The following is a 25,142-nucleotide window of genomic DNA, read 5'->3' on the forward strand; positions in this document are numbered from 1 at the left end:
AATGTTGTTTCTTTAATTTATTAGAATACATAATTGGTAACAAATTGCACATTAAATCATCACGTGTGTCCGTTCGTGAATTCGTTTATTAAAAGGAGTGTGAGGTATGAAAAATTAGTGACCAAATTCATGCTAAAAAAACGAAGTACGTTATCGTTATAACACTAGTTGTCACGGCACATGAAGGCAGTCTATTTAGTTACAAAGCCAAAAACGAAACTGGTCCAAGTCTCCAAGGCTTTGAGTATCGTTTCGTGTTTATTTCGTATAAAAATCATTTTCCTGGTGAATTTACACCGTGAGTCACGACGAGTGACAATATAATTCGACTTCGAATTGTCCCAGCATTGCTTCGTTCGTCATTAACGAACTTTAAGTTGCAACAGTCAACTAGCGAGTGTGCACCGAGTAACGTCACGTAACGATAATAATAAGTCAGCGTTATGATTTCTTTAGTATCGGTGACCACTGTGACGGTCCGAATAATTCGTCGAGTATTTACTGAAACGATCGCTAGCCGCGTCGTCTGCATATTTTCCCTCAGCTTTGTAATGTATTTCCGGGGCAGAACCTACATGGCCTTGCCAATATCGTGTCCAGTAAAGATCCTCCGGATTAATGTCATGCGGATGCTTCGCGTTTCTGAACACGTGCACGCAATACAACAAACTTCCGATAAGAGTCATGAAGCCAAAAATAAGAAAGACTATACCAAGAATCCTGAAACAATAAGAAATTCGATGGATTCATTTTTCTCAAATGTCGAACGCTAAAAATTTGAAATGTCAATCAAATGTTTTGATGAGCCCCCAAAATAATGTTTTGTGTTAATTTTGCAGATACAGAGCCGAAGAAATCTTCGATGAACAAGGAATTCATACTTTTGAGGGTAACTTTTATGAAAAATTTCAAAGTGAAACAATTTTGAGTATGTACACAAAAAATAAATGCCTCACCAAACGACCAATGGTGTGAAAAATTGGATAACTATGACGAAACCGAGAGTGACGAGAATCAAGCCCAGATTGAGGAGTAACATGAGACAACAGATTCCCTTCGTATTTGGACAGAAGGGATTGGGTGTCGACATGGTTTCCACGATAACTCCACCGTGTCGAGACGTGTGAGTCTTGACCGTCGAGTGTCCCGATCTCGCCGAGCCGCTGTAATTACTCGGAGCTCTCTCAGCAGCTCTCGAACTCGGTGCTGGACTGTTGCGCGATCCACGACTGCAAATTAATTCCGTTATGTTATGGTGCAACACTGCGAGGTGGTTTTATTCGGCAAAGCCATTGAAGCGATCAAGTTTTTGAAATACATTGTCAAATATTTTTCGTCGCTTCTACGGAATCTCGGAATACTCCGAAATTGTTCTTCATACAAGGCGCAATTTTTTTCACAATACCATTTTACAGATGAGAAGAAAAAAACATGCTAAAACCTCAGTTCAGATGAGGCTCGGTAGGGTGCTCCCGTGACATACAAATCCGATCCATCGTAGGGACTACTTTCGTGCCTCGATACTTTAATCGGAGTGTGAATACTCGGGGGTGAGTCTCTCGAAAAATCCGAGTCTTGCCCACTCCGAGTAACATGGATTCGTTTCTCGCTGACGTGCTCATATTTTGGCCTGCTACTCGAGCTTCTTCCCGGTGGAACTGGTTTCATCTGAATACGAGTAAAATTCAATGATTTTCGATGAATATTCGAGCTCATCATTATCTTCGAGCAAACTATTGCCAAAATTGATCAATTGGGAAAACAATGAATAACAAAATTATTCGATAATCGAGCTGCACTTCGGACTATTTTTCGTACCAAACACAATGAATCTTCAAAGTTTCTAAATCTCATTACGATTTTACCGGATTATTGTGTTTGTGGGAGAGCGCATATTCCGAAACTGTCCGTACAGAAGGCGCATGATGACTTTCCTCTCCTTCGGTTGAATAACCTCGATGATGGTCGCGACTGGACTCCATCAAATATCCATTATTATGATACATCTTCGTTTTCTTGATTATTATTTTCGCCCCGTCGTTACGTCGCTCTTATCTCGCAATGCATCGGGCACATTGGCTGGCTGTGCAATCTTTTCTCCGCCGATCGAACCTCAAAAGGTAACACATCTCGTTAACCAATACAGGATGCTGGCATTCATGCATACGTGTGTATAAATCCGTTCTCGCAATGATGACACACGTGTGATCGCGTGGAAAAACAAGTGGGTGCAAGGCCAAGGAGACTAAGTCGAAGAAAACCTCGTTCTCTTTTTGTCCTCGAGCAGACGATCCGAACATAATTTTTTACTTATTCAATATTCGACTTCATTTTTGTATTAAGCTTTCTATGGATTTTCATTATTTTATTTATTGCTTCGAACATAAACGTAAAAATGAATTTTTCGAGATTCAATTTTTATTGGTTTCGTCGAAAGTATTGTGCCTTGTCAAATATCGCAACTAATCAATTTCGTGCTGTTAAATTATTTGGAAGTAGTATTGGGTGTGGGTTTGATATTGGAAATCTAAAAGTTGTCAAAAATCTTGGCTTGTGCGTTGAGCCTGAAGAATCCAGGTTTCACATTTTTCAAAATTTTTCTGATCAATTTTATTGCAACCTGCTGTCACGATGCTTCGTTCTCGTTGTGAGTAAACTGCAGAAGGCGGCTTCAAAAGATACATGCGAAATTTATGTCTTACGTGCGTATGACGCATGTTTATATTTGGAGACTCGTCACGCCCGTTTTTTTCCTGATGATCGATCGTCGAGTTACCGGAATTCGAGGGACTCTAATCTTCGGATCGGTCCGACTGATTAAACACGTTTTTGAAAATATTTAAAGCTTGACGAAGTTTCAACATTTCACCAAAATATTCGCTCGTTAGTGCACGGTCAGGTTTATTGTCGAAATTTGTTTATACGGCAACGAATTTGAAACTGCAACTGTCAGCGAGTGTTTCGGAAACACTTGTTTTTTGAGTTTTCCCGTACGAGGAAATTTCAATTCGAGCTTTGATTGACGACGAGAAATTTCGAAGAATCCACAAAACACTTTTGTTCCAGAAACCATTAAGTGGTCTTTGGAACTAATCGCTTTGAAATTTTTTCACAATTTAATGACACTTGGGAACTCAAACGGTTTTGGATATCCTGATCGATATATTTTTTTCACGAACTGTTCTCGAAGTCCCACTAACATCGTAGTATCCTGAACGTTGGTATCCCACAACGAGGTTCGAAACGATTGCAATTTTCTTGATGTGAAAACTTTATTCACTGTTTGAGTTTTTACCATAAAATGCTTACGAAATCCAACTTCGTCGTACAAAAAAAAGGTTCATGATCGAAGCTTATTATTGGATGCAAGAAATTTTTTATTCTGATGAATCCAATGGAGATGTTTTGTCTTCTAATTCATTTGAAAATGTATACAAACGATAGAGCCATCTACGGGTAGCTCAGAAGAACTTGTGCCGCGACTGGGTATGTCGTCGAATACTTTCACTCAGTTGAGTCATCCTCGAAATCCAAAATGCGTAAACAAATAACTACAAGGCATCGCAAGGAAACGTGCCCCACGAGCACGTTACGTGATTATTTCCTTTCTTTCGTACATTCTCATTCATGGCCCCCCTCCGACTAACGATCGGCCGTGCTCACAAAATCAAAAGCCGCTCATTAGCGTCCGCTAATTGTTCGGGATTCCGGTCTATTCATCCAATGGAAATTGAACTTTACGGGTACTTTTTAACGGATTGAAAATCATGATTTTTTTCCCTCTGCATTCTCATTGTTGACTAAGTGATGGGAGAAGCAAATGCGTGTATACTTTTATTTCGGGTCAAGGCCGTGGAAATAAATGTGAGCCGCGGGAATGCGCAGCACTCACCGCGAGGAGACCTCGATGCCTGGGACGCCTCCCATAGCAAACAGAACCGAGTTTCAAACGAAAAATGTAGACTTCGATGTTTCAAAAACAAAAAAAAACAATCACGACCTATCCCAACGATTCTGCAGCGTGTCACTTTTGTTTGATATTTCGAGACCGACGCAAATGTAAATGAAAGTTGCAGAGTTTGTAACTGTCTCCACTCAGTTTTTTTCAATTTTCACCGTAAACGAGTTTAGAAACCAGATCGCGAAGTAAGCGTACGCGGCTACTCACTTCCGAGTGGATAAAATAATCGTTTTATTGTTTTTAGTCGATTTTTGTTAATAAAACTGAACTTTCGATCGAAAAAATAAAATTTTGCGTAAAAAAATGTGGCAACTGGGAGTAGCATTAGTAATGAACATTTCACTGGTCCTGCGGTGATTCAAAATCTCAAAATAAATGGTATTAAATGATTAATTTGTTACGTAAGCTTTAGTGAACTTTAGAAGAGTAAAATAAATGAAAAAACAGTGACAAGGAATTGACAACAAGACGCCGAATCGCGGAAATAGCACAGCAAAAATCACTGTAGAAATTCTGAAAACTGTACTGGAGAGACAAGGTCGCAAAACGAAATGAGCCTATTTTAACGAGGAATGATTTTTTTTTCCGGTACCTTTAATTGGGAATAAACGATCGCGGTAAACAACATCCGAAAAGGAAGGGAGAGAGTCGCTAAGACTGTGGGAGAAAGCAAAAAACGAAGGGTGAAAGGCTCTCCATAGAGCGTAGAACGTTTCCGAAACGTAATTATACATAAGTAACAAAGTGTTTAGTACCTCGTGTGTTGCACAGCAGCACTTTTGGGTAAATGCGTAAAAAAAGAACAATAAATCTGTAGGAGCGTCAAAGTTGATAAATTCACGACATAGCGGTTATTTTTTCACTTGCTGACAAGAAAAAATAATGGGTACGCGCTTATTATTGTGCAGCTGAAACCTCCGGGATGACATGGAGGCAGAGTAAATAAAGAAAGAGAGATGCCAGTCTCTTTCCGTGGCAAGATCTTCTAGCGTACTAGTGAGAACGTTCGGACTGAAGCAAACAGCGCCCCTGATCCTCCACGGTATACGTTTTCTACGGTTTCTACCGAGCATCGGTAACTCTTTCTTTCTCTCTCGCTTCCTTCCTTATTTTCCCACCTCTCGCGACTGAGAACGCGCATAATAGAAAGAAAAAGCCATACATACAAGTGGGGAGAACCTGCAATTCGTGCTCGTAATGGTCTTATGTTTCGTCTGATTCCCAACTCCCAGAGCTGCAAAACTCTCTCGTACTCTCGTACAGCAACCATTTTGTCCTGACGTCATTAGCATAATCATTCCCGAAAAATTGGATGACGGTGTCGGTGTTTCCAGATCCATGAGTAGCATGATTCCTAATTCATTTATTCAACGAGCTTCAAAAAAGGGTTCATGCGTATGGCCAACGAATCCGTTGAAGTATAACCTACAGTTTTAGAGCTCACCTGTATTTTTTGCAAAATTTAACGGTATATAACGGGCCCAAAGTGTCCAAGGTACTGGCACACCGTGAAATTTCTGGTTTCGACAAAAACTCTGCACATGTCAAACCTGCATGCCCTTCCGTCATTATATATTAGCAAGGTATAGAAAAGTCATAACCCCAAAAAAAAAAGTAAAGTTGAGCTCAAATTATGATCATGAAATTGTTTCGCTTGCTTCAGTATCGCAAAGAGATCAGCTCCTCAAAATATATCTATGAAAAATTAATTTATTCATATTCGAATGTGTATATTAATTCTTCTTTTTTATCTCAATACCGAGTAATAATTTTAAATTCAAAAATTCAACTTTAGTATACGATCCTAAATTTGTATACTGATTAGAATACTTTATCAGATATTTAGAGGTTATACATATTTGCAGTAGGTCTAATGATAACGACCGAGATCGGGTATTCCGAGTTTATATGCATAGAAGTAGTTTCACTGACGAACAAGTGGTGACACTCGTAGAGCGTGTGTGGATGCACGTGTATTTATACGCCGAAATATCAAGAGTTTACACAAATTATATATTTATAATACACACGTAGATAGAGTATGTGCCGAACACTCGTGTCGGTATCAAAACACAACATAAAGAAAACTTTTTTCGATTAATGAATATTTTTTAATTCGACATATTAAATTGTTTTATTTCAACCAAATTCGATTTATTATACCAATGTGTTTTCTCAATCCAAATATCGATGAGATTGACCGATCGAGGAAACCTCATTTTTGGAAACGAATTTGATATTTCTTATTCAGCAGTCAGTGTAGCGTACAAACACCTGAAAATTTTATGAGCACATAACCGCCTGATAACAACGATAAAAAATTGATAAAATTTGGAAATTCAATACACGATTTTCGAGAACTCTGCTTCAACAGAAGCCATGTATATACAAGTGTTTGTGATGAACTATATGTTCAAAAAAAATTTGAAAATGTTCGAAAAATTGTACGAATCATTTTCGAATAAAAAGTACCCCCCCCCCCCCCGAATGCATGCAAGAAAAGGCCCAAAGTGGAAATGAAATTTTCGTTTTTTTCATCGTTTCATTTACAGTCAAGAAGTGGGTGACAGATTAACTGGAAAAGCTCTGAAATTCGGTCAACTCAATACATTCTTTATTTTTTCATTTGTTTTTTTTTTTTTATGATAATTGTACCATTGTCTTAAGAAAATATTATAAATTGTTGATTGTTAAAATAATTTGGAATGAGGAGACCCGATTTTCCATATACGTGATGAGATCTCGTCGACGGAATGGACAGGTGTGACGACAGGTTTCCACTTGTAAAAGTATCATAAGATCGCACACCCGAGTTTCAATATTCCGTGGATAAGGTCGTCGAGCACATGTGTTAAGTATCATATCCAGGCTTGGTGGATGTTGAGGGGAGCAAGAAGGGAGGGCAGAGAAAAGAAAGTAAGATGTAAAAAGGTACGATTGGATGTAAAATCGACGATATAGTCTTGATTCTCAAGTGGGGAAACACGAACGACAAAAAAGTACGGGACGAGCGAGAACGATCAGCTGAGACGGCGAACATGGGGAACGGTTAAAAACTCGTATTACCAAAATCATACAACGGGAAACACGGTTGGTGTTTCATCATCAATTATTTCATAACAGTTTCGTAAATATACGTATACGATAAAATAAAAATGTTAGAATTTAAAAAAATGATTAAAAACGAGCCAAGTACTGCGTAGCAGAGCGACGAAAATTTAGAAATTTCGATCATTTCATAAGACCCTTGGCTTTGAACAAATCGCGCATAAGACCTTTCAAATATCCGATCTCTCGATTGAGCTCTTTAACCTGGTCTTTGAGTTTAACATTGTGATCGACTAGTTCTTGCTCTTCACCGACAATCTCTTTGATTTCCTGTTTTTTCTTTTGTCGATAACGCGTCGCCGCGTTCTTGTTCTGCTCCTTCTTGCGTACTTTTTTGTCTTCAACGGACGGTCGGGAGTATGGCTTATGACGATTTTTCGTTAAACGAGAAGTACGTTGTTTGGTGTATGAGCTGCCGCTCGATTCCCCGGTCCAATCGGGATCGTCCGGACTGGATGAATCCTCGGATGAGAAATAACTGGCACCGGAACTGGTGCATGGGCTCGATGGCGCTATTTCCTCGGCACAAGAGCGCACGTATTCATCGACCGCCGCCAATTCGCTGGCAACGTCTCGCAACGGTACCAGCGAGACATTTTCGGCGTTCCATTCGCCTGATATTTGCCCGAGATAAGAAGAAGCGTTAGTCTGTGGCGTTTCAACGATCGTCTGTTGTTGTTGTTGCTGCTGCTGTTGTATTATGCGGGGACATGGATAAAGTGGTGTTTGCAACACCGGTTGTAGAGTTACGAGCAGTTGCGTATCGATACCGTTGATTTTGTTTGGTGGTGATGGCGGTGGTGATTGTGGCGGTGTAAGAGCCGAATTGACGGGAGGAAAAATTTGATGGCATGCCTCAACGTCTCCAAGGACACTCTCGAACTCTTGGAGCAACGTTTGAGTGGTTTCTTGTTGCACGTGCGTTTTTGGAGCACCGGCGTACACGATGGGCTTGTTCTGTCCGCATTCTGGCGCCGGTAATTCTTCGAATATAGGCAACTCGATCTTTTCCTCCAACCAATTGGAGAACGGCTCTGCAAAGCGAGCAAAAAAACATTTATTATTCACGTATGATGCGAAGGAGGAAAAAAACAAGTGGACAAATCAATACAATGTCTCAACGGTTTTAATTGCGCGATACAATGCAGACTTTATTGCGCAACAAACGCATGATAAATTAATAATTATTCCTAGACGAAGGTGGAGGAAACCGAGACATCGCACTCTATCCTCGCTCGAAATTGTTCTCAGTCTACGAAACCCTCGTGCGACCAACTCGTTCGACAACATTGTAAAGAAAACTGAACAAATTAATAGACGAAAGGACTAGGAGTGTCCCAGCTTGATATGAGAATGTAAAACGTGGACATTCCTTGTACAACGAGGAAAACAAGATATTCATTTCCGACAAGGACATGCGAGCGTTTCAAGAACAATTGCCCGCTCGGATCAGCCTCGCTCTCTCTCTCTCTCTCTCTCTCTCTCTCTCTCTCTTTCCACACGCATCAGCATCCCGCTGCTAAGCGACCGGACTGTAGATATTTTACATATTTATAAATAACGGCTTTGAACAGGCGATATCATTTATGAATAATCAATCGCGATGTATTAACAAGAGGAAAATACGCAATATCGGAATATACAAATAATCACTCGGCGCTTATCACACTTCGTTGCAGTTAACTAGATTAATGTCAACGGGCAGCAAGGCGATTGACGCTAATCGTAAACGAGGCCAACAAAGGAACAAACTTAGTAAAACAGAAAATAAAATAGTGAAAACAGTGAAAAATAATAAAAGCATCGGTGTGTTGCTCTAGAAATATGATTATTCGTCATCAATTCTTGTTTATTGACGCAATACTTGATAACCTTATACGTTTTGGCCTGTCCCGTTTTACGAAAGACTTGATATCGTGAACAGAGGCGGGAGGGGAGGAAACTCATTAACCCATCGACTATTTTAGAATATTTTGTAATTCAGCGGCGATTCTACACAAACAGGTAAATCATTTGATCTCGGCAACAGCTTGATAAATTAATTTGTTTATACGAGAACAAAGAACCGAGTGTGGTGCCATCTGGAACAACGCGAATGCACGGATCGATCTATCTCCGAGTGAGCGCATGTATCTCAGGGATCGCTACACCCCGAGAGAACATTAATTGTGCAATATTCTAAGGAGAATATCGCCAGTAGCCTACTTAATCATATCGCTTGTTTCAACGATAGAAAAGCAAGAAAAAAATTCAATAAAAATGATTGCAAGCCAGCGAGTTTCTCACATAATGCATGCGAGAATATAATACACAAATGGCGAGTTACTGCGGTCCACACGGACGCATATCACAATGAAATATAATGCTTGGCTCTCAAGCCTCGGACAGCTGTCCGCAATATGACGAAAACAGCAATCGAACAAGATACTCCGTATCGGAATATTTATATTCAACCATTCGGATAGACATCTGACGTTTTGGTAACGACAGACCAATCATTTCGTCACGAGATTTCGAAAAAAGCATCAGAAAATCTACAATCGATAGCCTCGAGGCTGTCTTACTAATCATAAAACTCTCGTTTCCGATTGATTTTATAAATAACATACAAAACGAAATTTTATTCGAGGATAAGTTGAGCCACAATGATATATGCGAATACTGGTAACACTGGAATAACATATCTTCGAAAAATCATATACGTGTTATGTACGAAGACCAGTTACTAAGTTGGGCGAGATACCTGTTTACGCTCTTTCATGCTCTAACGAACAGCTCGTTCGTATACTAAATTAAAATGGTTTTCGAGCAAACCCCCCCGTAACAGCAGGTAAATTCTCATTTGTAGTTTTCACTTGTATCTCTGATGAACCAACAAGTCTGCATTGAATCTAGAGCGAGGGGTAACTGGACGGTTTCGTTTTGATGTGTCTGCGAGACGACGAGAGCTCGCTGTGAATAATCTCATCCTGCGAGAATTGACGAGTAATATCAAGTACTTTAAACCAGAATAGATATCAATGGAGCATGAGTTCCATAGATCATGGTCAATGATCCGAAGGATCCGTTGCAACATTAACATGTGCAGATCAATCGAACGAATGATTTATTGATTAAAGTGCCGGTTTCACGGAACTTTAAAATCCCAAATGCGAGATTGAAAAACAGAGAGAGAAAGAGAGAGAGAGAGAGATCTCTTTAGAAATCGATGGAACCACTGTTGAATCTTAATCCACTGTTATTCGTATAATTTTTTGCTTTAAGCTTGCTGTGAAACAAAAAAGTATGACGGGATGTATACATCGTGGAGGAATAAACGTACCGGCGTAACGCATCATCGCCATAATCGACGTTGTTTGGCCAATGTTCGAACGGTATTATCAATAATCAGCTGGCGCGAGGGAGAGTGATGAGAATTTGATGAAATACCAGTTATCGTGATGGAGTTGTTGCGCCGCGATCGTATTATCTTTGACGTGCGACAGTGGTACAAGGTCAACAAGGCGACGCTCAGTAATTCCTTCGCAACGATCGTCGGCGTTAGCTGTGCCAATCCAATCAACGTCTTTTCACCAATTTCTGAGAGTTTACGATTATTTCGCGATTCCACGTGTAACGATACGCGAACTGCATACTATTATAAAACATTAGCACACTCCAACATCGAGCTGTGGGATCTATAACTCGCGTCACTTTTAGAGATGCCAGTATCACACGAAGGTTCTAAATTTCTTTTATTATTTAAAACTCAGTTGCCACGTGACGTGGCGAAAGAGTGTGTTTTCGAACGGCAAGAGCGAGAGGATGGGCTTTTTTTCTTCTCTTTTTTCTCAAAACACTGTGCGAATGTTTCTCCGAGTGTTCGATACGAGCGAGAAGGCGATATGTAATAAAAAGTGAGAAACAGCTAGAGCGGAGGGAATCGAAAAAAAATGAAGGAGATAGCACGATTCGAGGGAACGTGATGGCAGAGAAAAAGGAAAATATAAAATAAAAAGTGTTTCGCGCGTGAACCCAGGCCGGGAGGCGTTGCGGCCGATAAGCACGGCGATTTAAGCCCCGCGTCGAAGCTCTCTCTTTTCTCAGATATCAAAAATTCCGTGACCGCCGCCGCCGCCTTAACGAGATTTTCCGTTTGAACCTGACGAAACTTTGCATATGGAGCCGACGTCCGACGATACTCCGAGCCACTGACGACTATGGGTGCACGTGACGCCGCGACGAGCCGACGTAGATGAAACAGAAGCAAGATAAAAAATGTGTGTTATACGCAAACTCTCTTTCGCTCTAGCACGTATTAACGTACACACGCACGGGTGCGAAAACGGAGCAGCAGCGGAGAACAGAAGCTGGATAGATTCGTCGCCTCGAAGACAAGGAAAGATACTGAAGTCGGGATCGTGTGCTTACGACGGGGAGTAGGAGAGAACGAGCAACAAGAGTCGACGTCGTCGTCTTGGTCATATGGATTGTGTGGTTGACCCGTACACACCACTAAAGACCGACTTCGACTTATCTTTGGACTTTCCCACCTCTTTACCGCCCTCCCCTCTCCTCTCCCGCCATCGCTTCTCACCCGCCGACGCCCCTCTTTCTCGTTCCCTCTCTCCCGCCCGCCCCTCATTCTCGCTGACTTCAGCTCGCCAGACTCGCCACTTCTAGAGGTTAACCAGTTTGTCCCACTCTTGCGAACACTAAAATGACGGATAAAAAAGTGGATAAAAAAAGGTAACGCGTCCACATATACTCGCTCGAAAACTATGGATTCCGGAGCACGATTCGCTGCTCTTGGAGAACTTGTGTCGTTCCCGTTCTACCCCCACTTCAGAGAATCCGAGAAATACAAATACTCTTTTCCATAATTATCATTTTCATACTTCGAAACTCGATTGCTGGCTGAAGATTACGGGGGAACTACACAAGTCGTTCCCCTCTTTCTCATTCTCCGTCGCATTTTTCATCGATATCTCTTTCCCGAGCTCCCAACGCTCTCTTCCGAAAGCGGGAAAGAGATAACGCTTCGAAGCGAACGGTGCTTCGCTTTACGCGTGTGGTTCGAACTTCTTGTTCTGCCTCGTGACACTTTCCATTCCAACTTCATCGATATTTTTTCTTGTTTTGTGTGTACGTTTGCTTAGCGCCGTTTGGCTTACGGATTACGTTGGGACGAAAAGAAAACACACAGCTTCGCTGCAATCCCATTTGTTTCTATTCTCGATTCAATCTCAATTGAATCTTTTTTTGCAGCATTTCAATATTGAAATGACACGCTGTTCGAGTCAACTCACCTTCTTTTATCCATTCGTCCAACTCTTCCAACAACTTTGTAGCCACTTGAGCTCGGGATGGATTTTCATTGTATAGCTCAGCTTCGCTTCCGTCGATGCTCAATGATGCTGGTTTACTGTCGTCAATGTACTGCCAATCTTCCTCTGCTTCCCCGATCGATGTCCCACTAGGGGACACCGGCTCCAACTTCCAAACCCACGACTCCGGTTGTAATGACATTGCCGTTGTGAGTTTGGCCAAGATACTCTAATATTTGTGAAAATGAAATTGGTGTCGTCGCGCGGACGTAACTCGCAATGAGCGCCATTTTGGCCCTGTCAATTGAAGACACAGAATTCGTTAATAAATTGTCAATTAAAAAATATGAAAAAGCAACACACGATTAGTCGAATCGTTATCCTTGTTTCGTTTAGTACTTCTCAAATTTTCCTCAGCAGTTTCGGAATACAAAAATCAGCAGAATCTTTATTGCCTTTTGATGCTTCGAGCAAATTGTGGACTTTGTCTTATCAACTTTGCTGAGAGGAAGCAAATGGAAATTAATCTTTTATCTTCAGTCCGGAATAATTTTGCCTTTCAAAGCAGATAGCTTAGTTTATTTGTTATTTAGTTCCGTCACAACGAGATGAATGTGAATCGAGACCTCAACCAGTGACCCCTGCGAGATCTCAAACTCTCAGGAAAAAAATTATGAGTAGGATCACGATACGGAGTATATTGAGCAGAATAAAATTGAGATTGAAAGTCTTTTCTCGCCACTGTCCAACCCCAAAAGTAAATTATTAAAATTGAATAGTCATTCGTTTCGTGTTAATTGCTTTAATTGAAAAGGCTAACTTTTTTGCTGGCCTTGAAATGGCTTTCCAGTGGCAGAAAAATATTTTCACTGTATTATTATGCCCAGAACTTGTATTTTACTTTTAAAGCTCATCTATATGCGATTGAAATGTTACAACAGGTATGATAGCTATCAATAAAATGTTTGTAGCAAATCAAAGTAAATCCGTTCGATACAAGCCATTAAAAAGCTCGTAGAAGTCTAAATAATTAATAACTGTGAAAGTTTGTGCAAAAAAATATTAAATCATCAACAAATTCTTTCCCTTTATCAATATCCAAGTTTCATTATTTGTAATGTGTTAAAAAACATTCACTTTGAAAGAGGAATTATGGAGTAAAAGTTAAAAATTGGTAAATCGAGATGATTGGATGAAACGGATGGAAAAACGCGGGATTTTAAGCACGTAGATAAAATGGCCAATTTGAAAAGTGTGTGTGGTCTTTTCCAAGAAAAAAAAACAAGATTAAAGCATATGGTTGGGTGTAAACGATGTATTGCAACAAGTTGCGAAATCACATTGGAAAGTCTCGATCTTGTTTCGGCCAATCGAGGAAAATAATAACAAGCTTGAGTAATGAGCAATGGAGTGCAACCAAAAGTCAAATTTATAGGTCCACATATTTTCAAATACTCGTGCCCTTTTTATGGTGATGCAATTCCGGTGACGTCATGCACAGAGTAAGTCTATTTGTGTATTAGCAGTATTAGTCAGCATTGGATCGGAATCAAGATAGAGCAATTAACAAAAATGAAAGAAAAAGCAGGAGTACATGTTTACTAATGGGAAAATTATAACTAACGGACGTGACAAGCATTTGATACTGGAATGGAAAACGTATCTGTTCGAGAGTTCGCAGCTAGTTCAGAAGGGTCTCACAAAATGGCGGCGCAGAAGGAATGTCAGGCAGCGTTGCGAATGTTTTCCAACCAAGATTCAAGATTCATGACAACGGTGATTAGTTAGTGAAAAAGATGCAATTTTGTTCAACTTACTCCATGATTATTGGGTTTGTTGGGCACACTTGCGTGTGCAAGCCGGATTCCGACTAGTAACTCATCTTCACCGCTCTTTAGATATCGATAAATTGAGATGCGTCTTCTTTGCTGGTTTCATGGAGGGAGAGTGAGACTTTTCGACGAGTATCAGAGTACGAGCTGCGTCGCGTCGGTCACGTGATTCGCTAATTCTCCCACCGCCGCGATACTCCATCCCCATGGGGGTAGGGGAATTGCGGATGAGTGTCGATCATGCTCAAACAAGTGCGCGTTGTAGGTGGTATTATTCGTTGCACGGCGTCCCCGGAGATTAAATAAAACGCACACACACACGCAATAATCTTTGCAAGTATACTCGTCGTATTTCTGTTTTGCCGACGGTTCAATCCAGATTCTTTGATTTCTATACAAGTTTACATAGCTCCACGTGGTTATAGGAATATGTCTCTAGACACAGTTTCGGAGTGATTAAAAAAATAAACGTGCCACGCTCAAAGGGATTGTCTCGATCGTGTTTTCGATTATTAAGTTGGTTCTTCGTGTTTTTTCATAACTGTGGTTTTCAAATTCCCCCGTAATAAATTTTGAAAATATTCAGAATATTCATGGTCCGTCGATTTGCTCAGGATTTCGTCGTATGTCCCATACATTCATATTATCACGATACTTTTTTTCTAATAAATTTGAAATTGTAAAATTCGCCAACGATGTTATCACGCCCATTATCGCTTCAACGAAAATGGAATCATCACGAAACCTCGATCCTCACACGTTTTCACGAGTCCCACAAAACCCCAATGTTCCTACTCGATGATTTTTCACCTTTACGAACAATCGGCACGTAAGAAGTCAAATGATTGAATCGCTTTACGTTTTAGAGTCGAAATTTCGACTTCATTTATTTTGACATCAATGGACAATTTTTTCCCACGCTAGAAATTAAAAAATTGATTAAAAAAATACAAATTTTTTTAGTTTTCGTTTCGACAAGTTTTCTAACAAACACTGTATTTTTTACAATGGTCTTCATTGTATAGCGTATTACACAGTTTCTATGGTAAACGATTCGAGGGTAGAAGCTTATGAATATGAAAACTTGAAACGTACAAAATTAAGGAGGCACTAACGATGTGGATTTTTACACCGGACTTTAATTTTTCCATAGTGATTTTCCTTCAGCCTACAAAACCGAAAAATCGCCAATAAATGAGGGGAAAAAAACACAAACCAATGAAAATGTTGACATCGTCGCAAGTTTCAATGCTGCTGGTACAATTTACCTCGATTTACTTCCGCGTTCTATTTCCCCTTGTCGATAGAACCATCCGAGTTGTTGCTCAATAGCTCGATTATTGTTGCCTCTTATACGTGGCCTCAATTCCTTGAGACGGCCTCGAGTCGCCGAGCCGTTCGGCTCTTCGGCAACGGTCACATTCGATTCCGCATTATTCCAAGATTTTTTATTTTCGCTGCGTTCCAAATTTGAAGGATCGACGTTTTCTTTAGTTTTTTCCAACCGCCGGACGGTGCTCGTGAGCAGTGATTGTTTGTCAATTCGCTGCCTCCAAAGACTCCGGTTTTTCGCACTCACTCCAAACTCGTAAATGTTGATTTGGCTCGATTCGTTACGGTTCGCCTCGAAATCGTCGATTCCGTGTTTGTAGTCACGTGGAATTTGATTGTTTTTTGACAAACCCGGTGATCGGAGAGGATTTTTAACGAAATTTACTTTTGAAAGTGTCGAAGCTTCTCGAGATTTCGAATCTACATTTTTCGAGTTTCGAGCAGAGTGAAATTCGTTAACGGACTCGATGCTTTTGCTTTCTGCCATGTTCACAGATGGCACAGGCCTCGAGCTGGCTCTTGGCGTTACTGCATCGATTTTCACGGCTCGAAATTCGCTCGAGAGCGTTAAATTATTCGTTTCAGCTTCGTTTAGAATGCCTGACGTAGAAAACTTGACTTCCAGCGGTGTTTTTATTTTGTCCGAATAATCTGTCGACTCAATATCGTCCGATCTGTTTTGACTCGTAGTAGAAATAACTGACGCATCTATTAGAAAGTCTGATTTACTATCGAACGATTTCTCATTTTCAAAAATTTCCATTAGCTCTCCGTAATTCGGTGCTTTCATTTCATCATTGTTGTTGCCTGTTTCGATGACAAGCGATGCTCTCTCGCTGGGAAATTTCGTTATCCATGAATTTTCACTCGACGCACTCGATGGTCCTCGGCTCGGCGGCCTGGGATCGTCCAAGTTCGGACTCCGGGCCCTCGAAGCGTTGTGTGTCCTCGTTGCATCGAAAAAAGTCTCTTTCGGTACGTTCGTATCGAGTTTAAGCGTCGTTGACAAATTCGTAGTTCGTCTGTCCTCATCGTTTGTGGTTGAAAACTGATTTTCCTTGGACTCCGTAACCGGAGGTAGGTCGATGGTCGGCAAGTTAACGACCGTCGGTTCTGTGAAAAATTTGTTTTCCCCTTCCGAATTGAGAGTGCTCGAAATTTTGTCGAATTCAGTCTTGTCTGAGTTTGAAATTGGAGCTTTCGATGTTGTCAGGAGAGATGCGATTTCTGGCCTCGATTGGCTCTTCGGCTTGTCGCTTGAAGAATATTCTCCACTTCCAATGGAAATTTCTGTCCACGAACTCGTGGCAACTTCCTGTGTTTGTGACTCTCCGTCATCCTCCTGTTCCCTTGATACTGGAAATTCGTCGCTTGGTACTGTTACGAAATGGCTTTGAGTGGTTGCTGAATTCGTCGGAGTCACTTGTGCAATATTTTCTTTCGATATTGGAGATGATCCCGACTGATTGTACGTACTAAAAGCGTCCACCGAACCTTCCGCGTTAGACGGACCTTTGCACCAAGTCCCGTTTCCTGTTTTCGAGGAATTCGATTGTTCCTTGAAAGTTAAAAAATGCTCAAATTCCTCTGGTTGGTTCTTCACGACGAACGGTCTTCGGCTAGTAGAGTTGGAAGCTGCAATTTCTATTTTCTGAGCTTCTTCACCGCTCGACGAGTTGACTTTTTTTTTAATTATCCCCGAAGAAGATACGGATATAGAAATCGCAGTTGCGATAGCCGAGTCGTCACTTTGCGACTTGTTTAAAAATTCATTCGTTCGCGGAGTGAAAGAAGTTATTGGCATCGAGGAATTTTCAGGGAGAAATCCATCGTCGAAGCTCGATTGGAGGGTTGTATTTTCGACATGGTAATCGAGGCTCGACGGTGCGCCCGACGTTTTTAACGGCGTTAAATTTACCTCGTCTCCATTGGGAGGGGACGCAGTTTTTTCCTTCGTGAAATTCTTCACAGTTTCCAGCGAGGAGATTGAGCGATTGGGCCCTGTCGCCTGGTCGTGGGCGAGCAGCAAAACTGTCAAAAGATGATTGAAGTTCTTCCTGACAGTGGAATCCTCGGGTAAAGCATCACGGAGCAATTTCAGCCTGGTCCAATCGCTCGAAGAACTTCCAAAGGGAGAGAGATTTCGAAAATCGTTGCTCGAATGTGTCGAGTAATTTCGATTAAGGTCATCGGTGTACGGCGTCGATTCGTGTTCTCGGACTCGTGCCAGATGAAACTCGACACAATCACCCGCAAAGGTCCCGGGGGAATCTGGAAGAAAGAAAAACAATAAAATTGCATTGAAAATCAAATGTTTGAGAAAGAAAATACGCAATCGTTTTTTAATTATTTACCTGCGTTCGTGAAACAGAGGAAAACGAACGTTTGTAAGATAATGTAAAGAAGTTTCCTCTGTGCCATGGCTCCTCAACGAACTCAGAAAGATTCTATCTCTCTGTAGCAGGTAAATGAAGATGCAACGTTAGCAGAATTCTCTTTATAAATCCCACTCTTGGCATATTCACCACGTGTCGAACCTCCGCTCTTATTTGTGTAATAAAATATCTATTTGTGCAAGCAATTCTCCGAACTACTGCGCAATCGTACATTGACTGCGCTTAAACAAAGGGTTGCTGGGCGTTGTTGCCATGGTAATAAACAAGAATTCACAGAACTTACGAAGGAGCACTCACGACTGATTGCAATATTATTGATTGCGTTCAGAATGAGTAAATGTCAGGCCTCGTGCGAAATCGGGGTTTATCAGTTTTCCCAAATGTTCGGAAACCTTATTTTGTTATTTTTTAATCGATGATCATTCAAATAGAGATTCAAGATTTTCGAGCAGACAGAAAATTTTGTATAGAGAAAGAGTCGAATGAAAAGAAGGGTGGAAAGAAAATTCGTTATATTTGTAAAAGCTTTTCGCGACCCTGAGGAGTCTCAAGAAACTGGATCCTCCACAAGGGTATTCAATTCTTATCGATATTTACAACAGCTCTGACGTGACACTTACTCCATCAGGTATTGCCTGATTTTATTTGCAAACGAAGTAACTTTAAAGTTTGTATTACGAAAACGCATCACGAACAATTTCTACGTTTCCGAATGCATCATTTCCCAAATTCCCACCATTCATTGTTCCTCTACCGGAAGTGTTACAACGTTACACGTTAAATCGCCGAAGAGAAATGCCGCTACACTCCAAAAACGTGAACTTCGTACGTCATAATTTATGAAATAAAAAAGACCCAACACACGTCCTCTTAAACTGTTTATACAACGCTCCTTTATTGTTTCTTTTCTCGATTAAATTGCTGCAGCCTTGCAACGTTTTTTGCACGTACGTGTAGGCCCGTATACGAAATATCGAAGGAGCGTGCAAGCTTCTTAATATCGTTCTACACGTCGCGTAGTGTACATTTGTTAGTGATGTTTCTCGTGTTACTGGGCTAGTATCCACTTTGTTCTGCAGATTTTTATAATATAATATATACATATATATATATTCGTATGCATGTATATTATGTATTTATGTATGTGGGTGTGTGTTCGTCTGTATATATCAAAATTATATGTAGGTTTTCTATTAGAATGTAATTACGATGTATCTACGGTCATCATATTTATAATCACGATGGAAATGGCTTCCTTCAAACCACACATTTGACCACCGTTCACATGATCGAGTTGAGGTAACGTGTGACGAGTGCGTTCGCAATCTGTTATTCGCAAGTTTCGAGTCTCAAATCGACATAAACAAAAACATTGAAAGGCGGATAACTTGGAAATGTTGGTTGCCTTAAACTCGGTATTGTAAACGCGCGGTTACATGTGAGATAAAAATATCGACGTCGCAGGTATGTCGGAAGAAAGAAAGAAAAAATATATATATTTATCTCGTCCTCATTCCTGAATTACGTATAATATGTATTATTTACACGGAGTTGTTTTTGCTGGCCTGGATAAAACACGTTCATTGTTGTGTTGAGAAGTCGAGAAAGAAAAATAAAAATTGGTGCTTAATTCGTCAAGTCTTTCGGATAAATAAAAGCAAATCACTTATTCCCGATCGTTAGAAACTCTATCGACGCCGGATCGAGGCATCGAATAATTTGTGGTTTTTATTGGATGTTCGGGGTTTATTCGGAAACGTTACTCCAGAGCCAGAAGCGCAGTATTTCATTAACGTAATAATTTTAACTGTTATGCCTCAGTAACACATAGATTAATAGAACCCTCTTAACGCGAGGTATCAGTTATACAACATACAATTTTATTCTTTTCGTTTTTGTTTTCCTTTCTTTTCTTTTTATTCTATAATAAACATCTCTTTAGCTTTTTTTTTCTCCATAAGAATCTATGTTTGTATCGTTTGTTTGTTTGTTTGTTTGAAACCCTGAGCTACGATTCTACCGCCACGACGAATCTGCTCTTTAACATTATTTCGAGGATATATAACGCAGTTACATTCTTCTCTCGCTTTTCATTTTGATGCATCATCAACAGAAAAACGGATATCGACGACGAGACCGAATCGCCCGTGGTTCCGATAATGCTACCACAAAACAGCTGCTGTCTATACAGAATCTTTCATTGAATGGTCGATAGTGTTCGCTCAAATTATGTACAACACTCTGCAGGAAAGATCGATCCGGTTTTTTAATGAAAAATTTTTTTTTTATACGAATCTTCACTCAAACGATAGTATTTCGAGACGTTTTTCGGTAGCCAGTACTTTAATGCTGAGAACAGTTCGAAGGTATCCCACTTATCGATTTCTTTAAGCTCGGTTTTCCATGTGCTCTCAAGAATAAAATACTAATCATGAAAAATCGTCGTCGATGACTTTTTCGTGGTAAATTTAATGCTAAAGAAATTGGTCTTAAAAAAGTGTATCCAATTTTTAGTCGTCACAACTCTTGCAAATGATGGATCACCTTGAGCGATTTGCTCATTAATTTATTCAACAATAATCGCAACAAGGTGTATTTATAAATTTCATTGATTATGATGATGGATCTTGATGTCCAATATAAACTTTGAGCTTACAGTAATGACCATTCAACTTGGATAATCTGTAAATAAATATATTTGTAACTTGAATTCGTAATGTGACCGAAGCTAGCTCGAGAACGAATCAACTAATAATGCTTGTTTAATGACGGTAACAGCTGCTCTATGCACTACGTAGAGCGAATATCACAGTTCGATAGATAAGCGTCTCGGCTTCGGAGAACTAAAGAAAAGAAAAGGAATGAGGCAAAATCGGTATCCTCGTCGTATAGCAAAAAAAGAAGAATAATAATACGAACAATTGGAACGAAAACTTTGCGCGTGGAAGTTTCGTCGTTTTGAAAACTAGAGGCTGTTCCGTTAAAACGTGAATATATTTAAAAGAAAATATGAGAATTGAACATCGGAGCAAAAAAAAAATTCGCCGTGGCTCAACAGCCAATGTTATTTCATTATTGTTAAAACTCTTATTATGCTACATACTATCTTTCGCCGTGAAGCCTTTCCTGTCGGTCAATTTCGGGGATTAAACATGATTGAGAATCCGGTATAAACGCTCCTGCGTCACGAATTTAGAAATTATTCTCTAGTTTCATTTTTTTTTTATATCGTGAGAAATTCTTCAGTGTTCAAACAGTTTAACGAATGAGTAACAAAATTTGTGGATAGCCTAATTAAAAAAGTGTAGTAACCGAAAAAAAACTGTGAGGAACGATAAAAATGAATGAGTACCGGAAACAGTCAATTAATCGTAGGGGGGCAACGTAAAGCGCGTTAGAATCTAGTCGACTCCATTGACGAGCACACTACTGTGCTTATTGCAAAAAAATTCTTTCGAGAATATCAGATCCATACGATCTTTGCTGTCCGATCTTCTTATCACTCCTTAAAAAGACGCTTGTACAATATAAATTTTAGTTTTTTTCGTTTCTCGCTCGTTTTGTATTTCGTCGCTCACGAATCCGAGCGCATGACATTTACGCTCGCTAATCGCACACGGCAGTTATAACAATAATAATAATAATAATAATAATAATAACAACTAGATAATAAAGATCCCTGAATATACTCTGCTACATTCCTCGTGGCACGCGTGAAAGATGCTGAGCGGTCATATAACAACCGTAAACATTATCTTACTCCTTTTCATCCTTCTCTTTCATATTTTGTTTTTCGCTCTCACTCCCCCACTTTCTCACGTACTTTTCTTCTCACCAATATCGTCTAGTGTAGAAATAGCGGCTGAGACGAGAAGAAAAATCATCAATAGAAAGAAAACAATAAAGGTGGAATTGGCGCAGCTTAGGCTGGTCACTGTGAACATTTTTCCTAAATTTCCCGGTATTATTGGACATACAAACTTTAGCAATATTTTTTTTGATCGCTCCGGCTTTTCTGACCCGCTGTAAATCGCCTCATGCCTGTTTTGCCTTTTCTTTCATTAAATCTGGCGAACGTTATAGACCAGAAAAAAACGATGACAATCGTGTTTATGCTTACTAATAAAAAAATATCAATAGCAGTAAAATAAAAATAAAAATGACGAAGCGTCAAGCCTTCGTTTCACAGAATTGCACTAATAATTAAGAGGTACATTGCGTTTTTTCGTATTACAATTCATCGCATGATTACGCACTGTTCGTGAACGGCTATTCATATATTTGTAAAAGAGGTAGGCAATGTTCATAATTCTCCGAAAGATACATAGCTTTTTATGTTTTTGTGAGATAATTTATTGAGAAATAAAAATGAAATAATAAAGAAAGGACGAGAATAATTGGAACGAGAAAACGTCATAAAAGTTTTGCATTGCATAATTACGTCGTTATAAGCGCAACGCAGAAAAGTCGGAGCAACCTTTTCGAAAAAAAAAAAAAAAAAAACACTCGCGTTTCTCTCTCATCTCACTATCATGTCGTCAAAGTCTGTACTTATTAGGATTTTCTTATTTTAACTTGTTTGTTATTTTTATTTTTCTTCTCATTCGGCGATACCCGTCGCCTATTTGTAGACGGTTGCAGGGCCGATTTCATGAAATTCGATCGTACAGTGCCGAGTCGCCATGGCACAATGTCGATCGAATATTCTCGGAATCGCCTTCGTCTCCGCTCAATCATCGATAACAGGCTGCTTCTAGCATCTCCACGAAAAGTTTGTTCATCGGCACTTTTCCGGTCCTATAAACGCTGGACCAAAATTTTCTCACAATACCATCAGCTTGCCTCAGACTCGGTAACACTAGGAACATATTTTGCGTCGCTTTAAGCGCCTGGCCCGGCCTCACAGCTGCCACGCAGTCTGATAACGAGTTCAATATTGAATCTCTGAAACGATATAGCGCTTGGGGCTCGTCCAATCTTACGTCACTGTTCGTCAATATCAATGCCTTTAGAATGAAGTACTCCTCTCTGGCTAAACCCAATCGCTGAAGCCTCTCCACTATTTGAATACACTGCGTTTCGGAAACAAAACAAAAAGGTTTTTCATCGTTAATTTTATTTAACTCTCAATATCGTAACATTCTAGAAAACTTTCTTGTGTGGCAAAGACAAAAAATGTTGGCAATTTCTAAAATTATTTGATCCTCTGCGACACTTAATTGAATGATTTCGGTAAGACTCAAGCACGAGTCCATCGTAATTGCGGAATATTTTTTCTACTCCGAAAGAAATAATTAATCAACTTACATGGGAGTAAAGTTCCGAGCAGTGGCACTCACGAGCAAGTCTTTCGTCGATTGATAAATCCTGGGCAAACCTGAGACGACCGTTGTTAGGCATACTTCTCCAAGCAAGACTAAAGGTGAGGATTTCGGCCCATGAGCTCTGCAGAAGGCGCATCTGATCGTTCAGTGCTAAGCTACTGAATCCAGGTATCTGCTTTGCCCATCCTGTCATTAACGAAACAAAAAATGCGAAATTAGGCTTCGAACAAAAGTATAACAACACAAACCACACAATTGATGGTGAGATTTTTAAGTTAAAATTCATGATAAAAAAATCGTGACTAAGCGCAACGTGGAAACTGTTGTTGAAGTTAACTTGATGATTGAATATGATTTTTTTCAGTTGCTTTTTGAAATTTTGTAACGAATACAGAACTATATTTTCCTTCGATCGAATTCCACTTTACAATCGTCCCCAAAAATTTCTTTGTAATCCTTCAATTTTCATTAATTCAGTAGCTTCAAAATTGTATTTGTGATTTACCAATGACGCCAACGAGTTCACGATCGTAAAGATCCGACAGCTGGCCCAAAACCCGTTGATCTGTGTCCATTGTCTGTGAGAGATTGAATACTTGAAGTACATCCGGTTCGCATACGATGAGCGCTTCGATCATTTTGTTGTCTACAATCAAACGTCAAAATTTTCAGAGAATTGACTAAAGTTATAAGAGTATAAAGATTTCAACTTATCAAGAGAAACAACTTCCATTGCTTTTGAAGCATGCATACGATGCAAAAACTAAATATTGTGAAATTTTTCACAGAAATAAAACAAAAAATTTCTCCACTTTGAACTTAAATTCATATGAAACTACTTACTTGTTGTCTCTCCAAATCCTGGCATGCCTACGTTGGCTTAAGACATTAAATCACCAAACAAACAAACAAAATGATTTACTCTCGTCAAACATATGATTTTATTTTTGAGGATAGAGCATGCATTTGCGTGTTGCTAATTTGTCAGAAGGCACTTGTCGTCGAATGTACGTTTTATTATTCATAATCACAATAACAAATATAAAGTCGACCAATATGGAAGCATTCACTTTTTTTGGTATTTTACCCAGACCGTAAGCCCAAATAGTAAGTCTGTCAAAAAATATTACCTTCCAGGGTGACCGTCTTTACGGGAAGATACGGATCAGTCGCTCTTCTGTACTTTTGTCTTCCACCACGTACTCGATCGAGCCTGACCCCTTCCTTGAGCATTCCTTGCCTCAAGCACTTTTGAAATCGGCATGCCTGACACGCTTTTCTTCTTCGTTTATTGATTTCGCATTCTCCGTTTGCCGGACACGTGTACTCTATATTACCTGTAAAAATTCATTGCTATTTAACCATTAAGTTCGTGCTTTGTCACCTGATCGTCAAAGCAGCACCGAGAGCCGAACAAAATGCCATATCACAACCGACGGAATGTAAATGACTCGAAGTTACATTTTACTCATACATTTCGAATGTGCTTGTCGATAATTACGGAATTTTAACGAACAACTGAAGAAATTCAATTACCTTCGAGTTTTCCAATCATTATAAATATTCGATCTATTAACGCGCCAACAATTACATTGTTTTTCAATTAATTTATCGAATTCATTGGTTTTTTTTTTTTTTTAATTTATTTTTTGTCTAAAGTTTCGTCGAGCTTTGCTATCATCTTTTTAGCATCTTTTGTTGGAAATTTTGGGCAGATGGAAATTCCGAGCTCAAAAATAACAACGAACCTTGTATCGTTCTTTTGAAAAATGCTTTGCAGGCCTCGCACGACGCGACACCGTAATGGAATCCACTGGCTACGTCACCGCAAACGAGGCAAAGTCGTCTCGGCATCATGTCTTCTTCCTTCAAGCCACCCTGAA

At 39.8% G+C, this 25,142-nt stretch overlaps 4 protein-coding genes across 10 annotated transcripts in view; all 4 read right to left on the reverse strand.

Moving 5' to 3' along the window:
* Positions 1-2: 2 nt before the first annotated feature.
* On the reverse strand, positions 3-4,970 carry LOC122409749 (uncharacterized). Of its 2 annotated transcripts, none has more exons than XM_043417523.1 (5): positions 4,717-4,970; positions 1,866-2,112; positions 1,442-1,668; positions 957-1,229; positions 3-720 (listed from the first exon to the last, which is right to left on the reverse strand). In XM_043417523.1, the coding sequence occupies exons 2-5, from the start codon at positions 2,004-2,006 to the stop codon at positions 453-455; spliced, it is 909 nt and encodes a 302-aa protein (XP_043273458.1). In that variant the 5' UTR covers positions 2,007-2,112; positions 4,717-4,970; the 3' UTR covers positions 3-452. The 2 variants fall into 2 exon arrangements, with proteins under 2 accessions (XP_043273458.1, XP_043273459.1); XM_043417524.1 differs by lacking the exon at positions 4,717-4,970 and adding an exon at positions 2,703-3,833.
* A 1,583-nt stretch (positions 4,971-6,553) lies between these two features.
* Positions 6,554-14,349, reverse strand: crc (bZIP transcription factor crc). 2 transcript variants are annotated; one of them, XM_043417521.1, is made up of 3 exons: positions 14,193-14,349; positions 12,358-12,672; positions 6,554-8,103 (listed from the first exon to the last, which is right to left on the reverse strand). In XM_043417521.1, the coding sequence occupies exons 2-3, from the start codon at positions 12,575-12,577 to the stop codon at positions 7,193-7,195; spliced, it is 1,131 nt and encodes a 376-aa protein (XP_043273456.1). In that variant the 5' UTR covers positions 12,578-12,672; positions 14,193-14,349; the 3' UTR covers positions 6,554-7,192. The 2 variants fall into 2 exon arrangements, with proteins under 2 accessions (XP_043273456.1, XP_043273457.1); XM_043417522.1 differs by lacking the exons at positions 12,358-12,672; positions 14,193-14,349 and adding an exon at positions 10,392-11,246.
* Positions 14,350-15,061: 712 nt separating this feature from the next.
* On the reverse strand, positions 15,062-17,980 carry LOC122409742 (uncharacterized). The gene is made up of 3 exons (XM_043417506.1): positions 17,894-17,980; positions 15,476-17,810; positions 15,062-15,375 (listed from the first exon to the last, which is right to left on the reverse strand). The coding sequence occupies exons 1-3, from the start codon at positions 17,958-17,960 to the stop codon at positions 15,318-15,320; spliced, it is 2,460 nt and encodes an 819-aa protein (XP_043273441.1). The 5' UTR covers positions 17,961-17,980; the 3' UTR covers positions 15,062-15,317.
* Positions 17,981-18,805: 825 nt separating this feature from the next.
* ERR (estrogen-related receptor) overlaps positions 18,806-25,142 on the reverse strand; it is a 29,777-nt gene continuing 23,440 nt past the window's right edge. For 3 of the 5 annotated variants that reach the window (XM_043417520.1, XM_043417519.1, XM_043417516.1), the window contains exons 4-9: positions 25,008-25,137; positions 24,390-24,596; positions 24,103-24,138; positions 23,765-23,905; positions 23,243-23,445; positions 18,806-23,007 (exon numbers count right to left, since the gene is read on the reverse strand). In XM_043417520.1, the coding sequence (XP_043273455.1) occupies positions 22,669-23,007; positions 23,243-23,445; positions 23,765-23,905; positions 24,103-24,138; positions 24,390-24,596; positions 25,008-25,137 (1,056 nt within the window). In that variant the 3' untranslated portion in view covers positions 18,806-22,668. The remainder of the gene's footprint in view (positions 23,008-23,242; positions 23,446-23,764; positions 23,906-24,102; positions 24,139-24,389; positions 24,597-25,007; positions 25,138-25,142) is intronic. The other 2 variants (XM_043417517.1, XM_043417518.1) reach the window with 2 other exon arrangements.

The sequence above is a fragment of the Venturia canescens genome, chromosome 4 (genome assembly GCF_019457755.1).
Source record: "Venturia canescens isolate UGA chromosome 4, ASM1945775v1, whole genome shotgun sequence".
Classification (NCBI taxonomy): Eukaryota; Metazoa; Arthropoda; class Insecta; order Hymenoptera; family Ichneumonidae; genus Venturia; species Venturia canescens.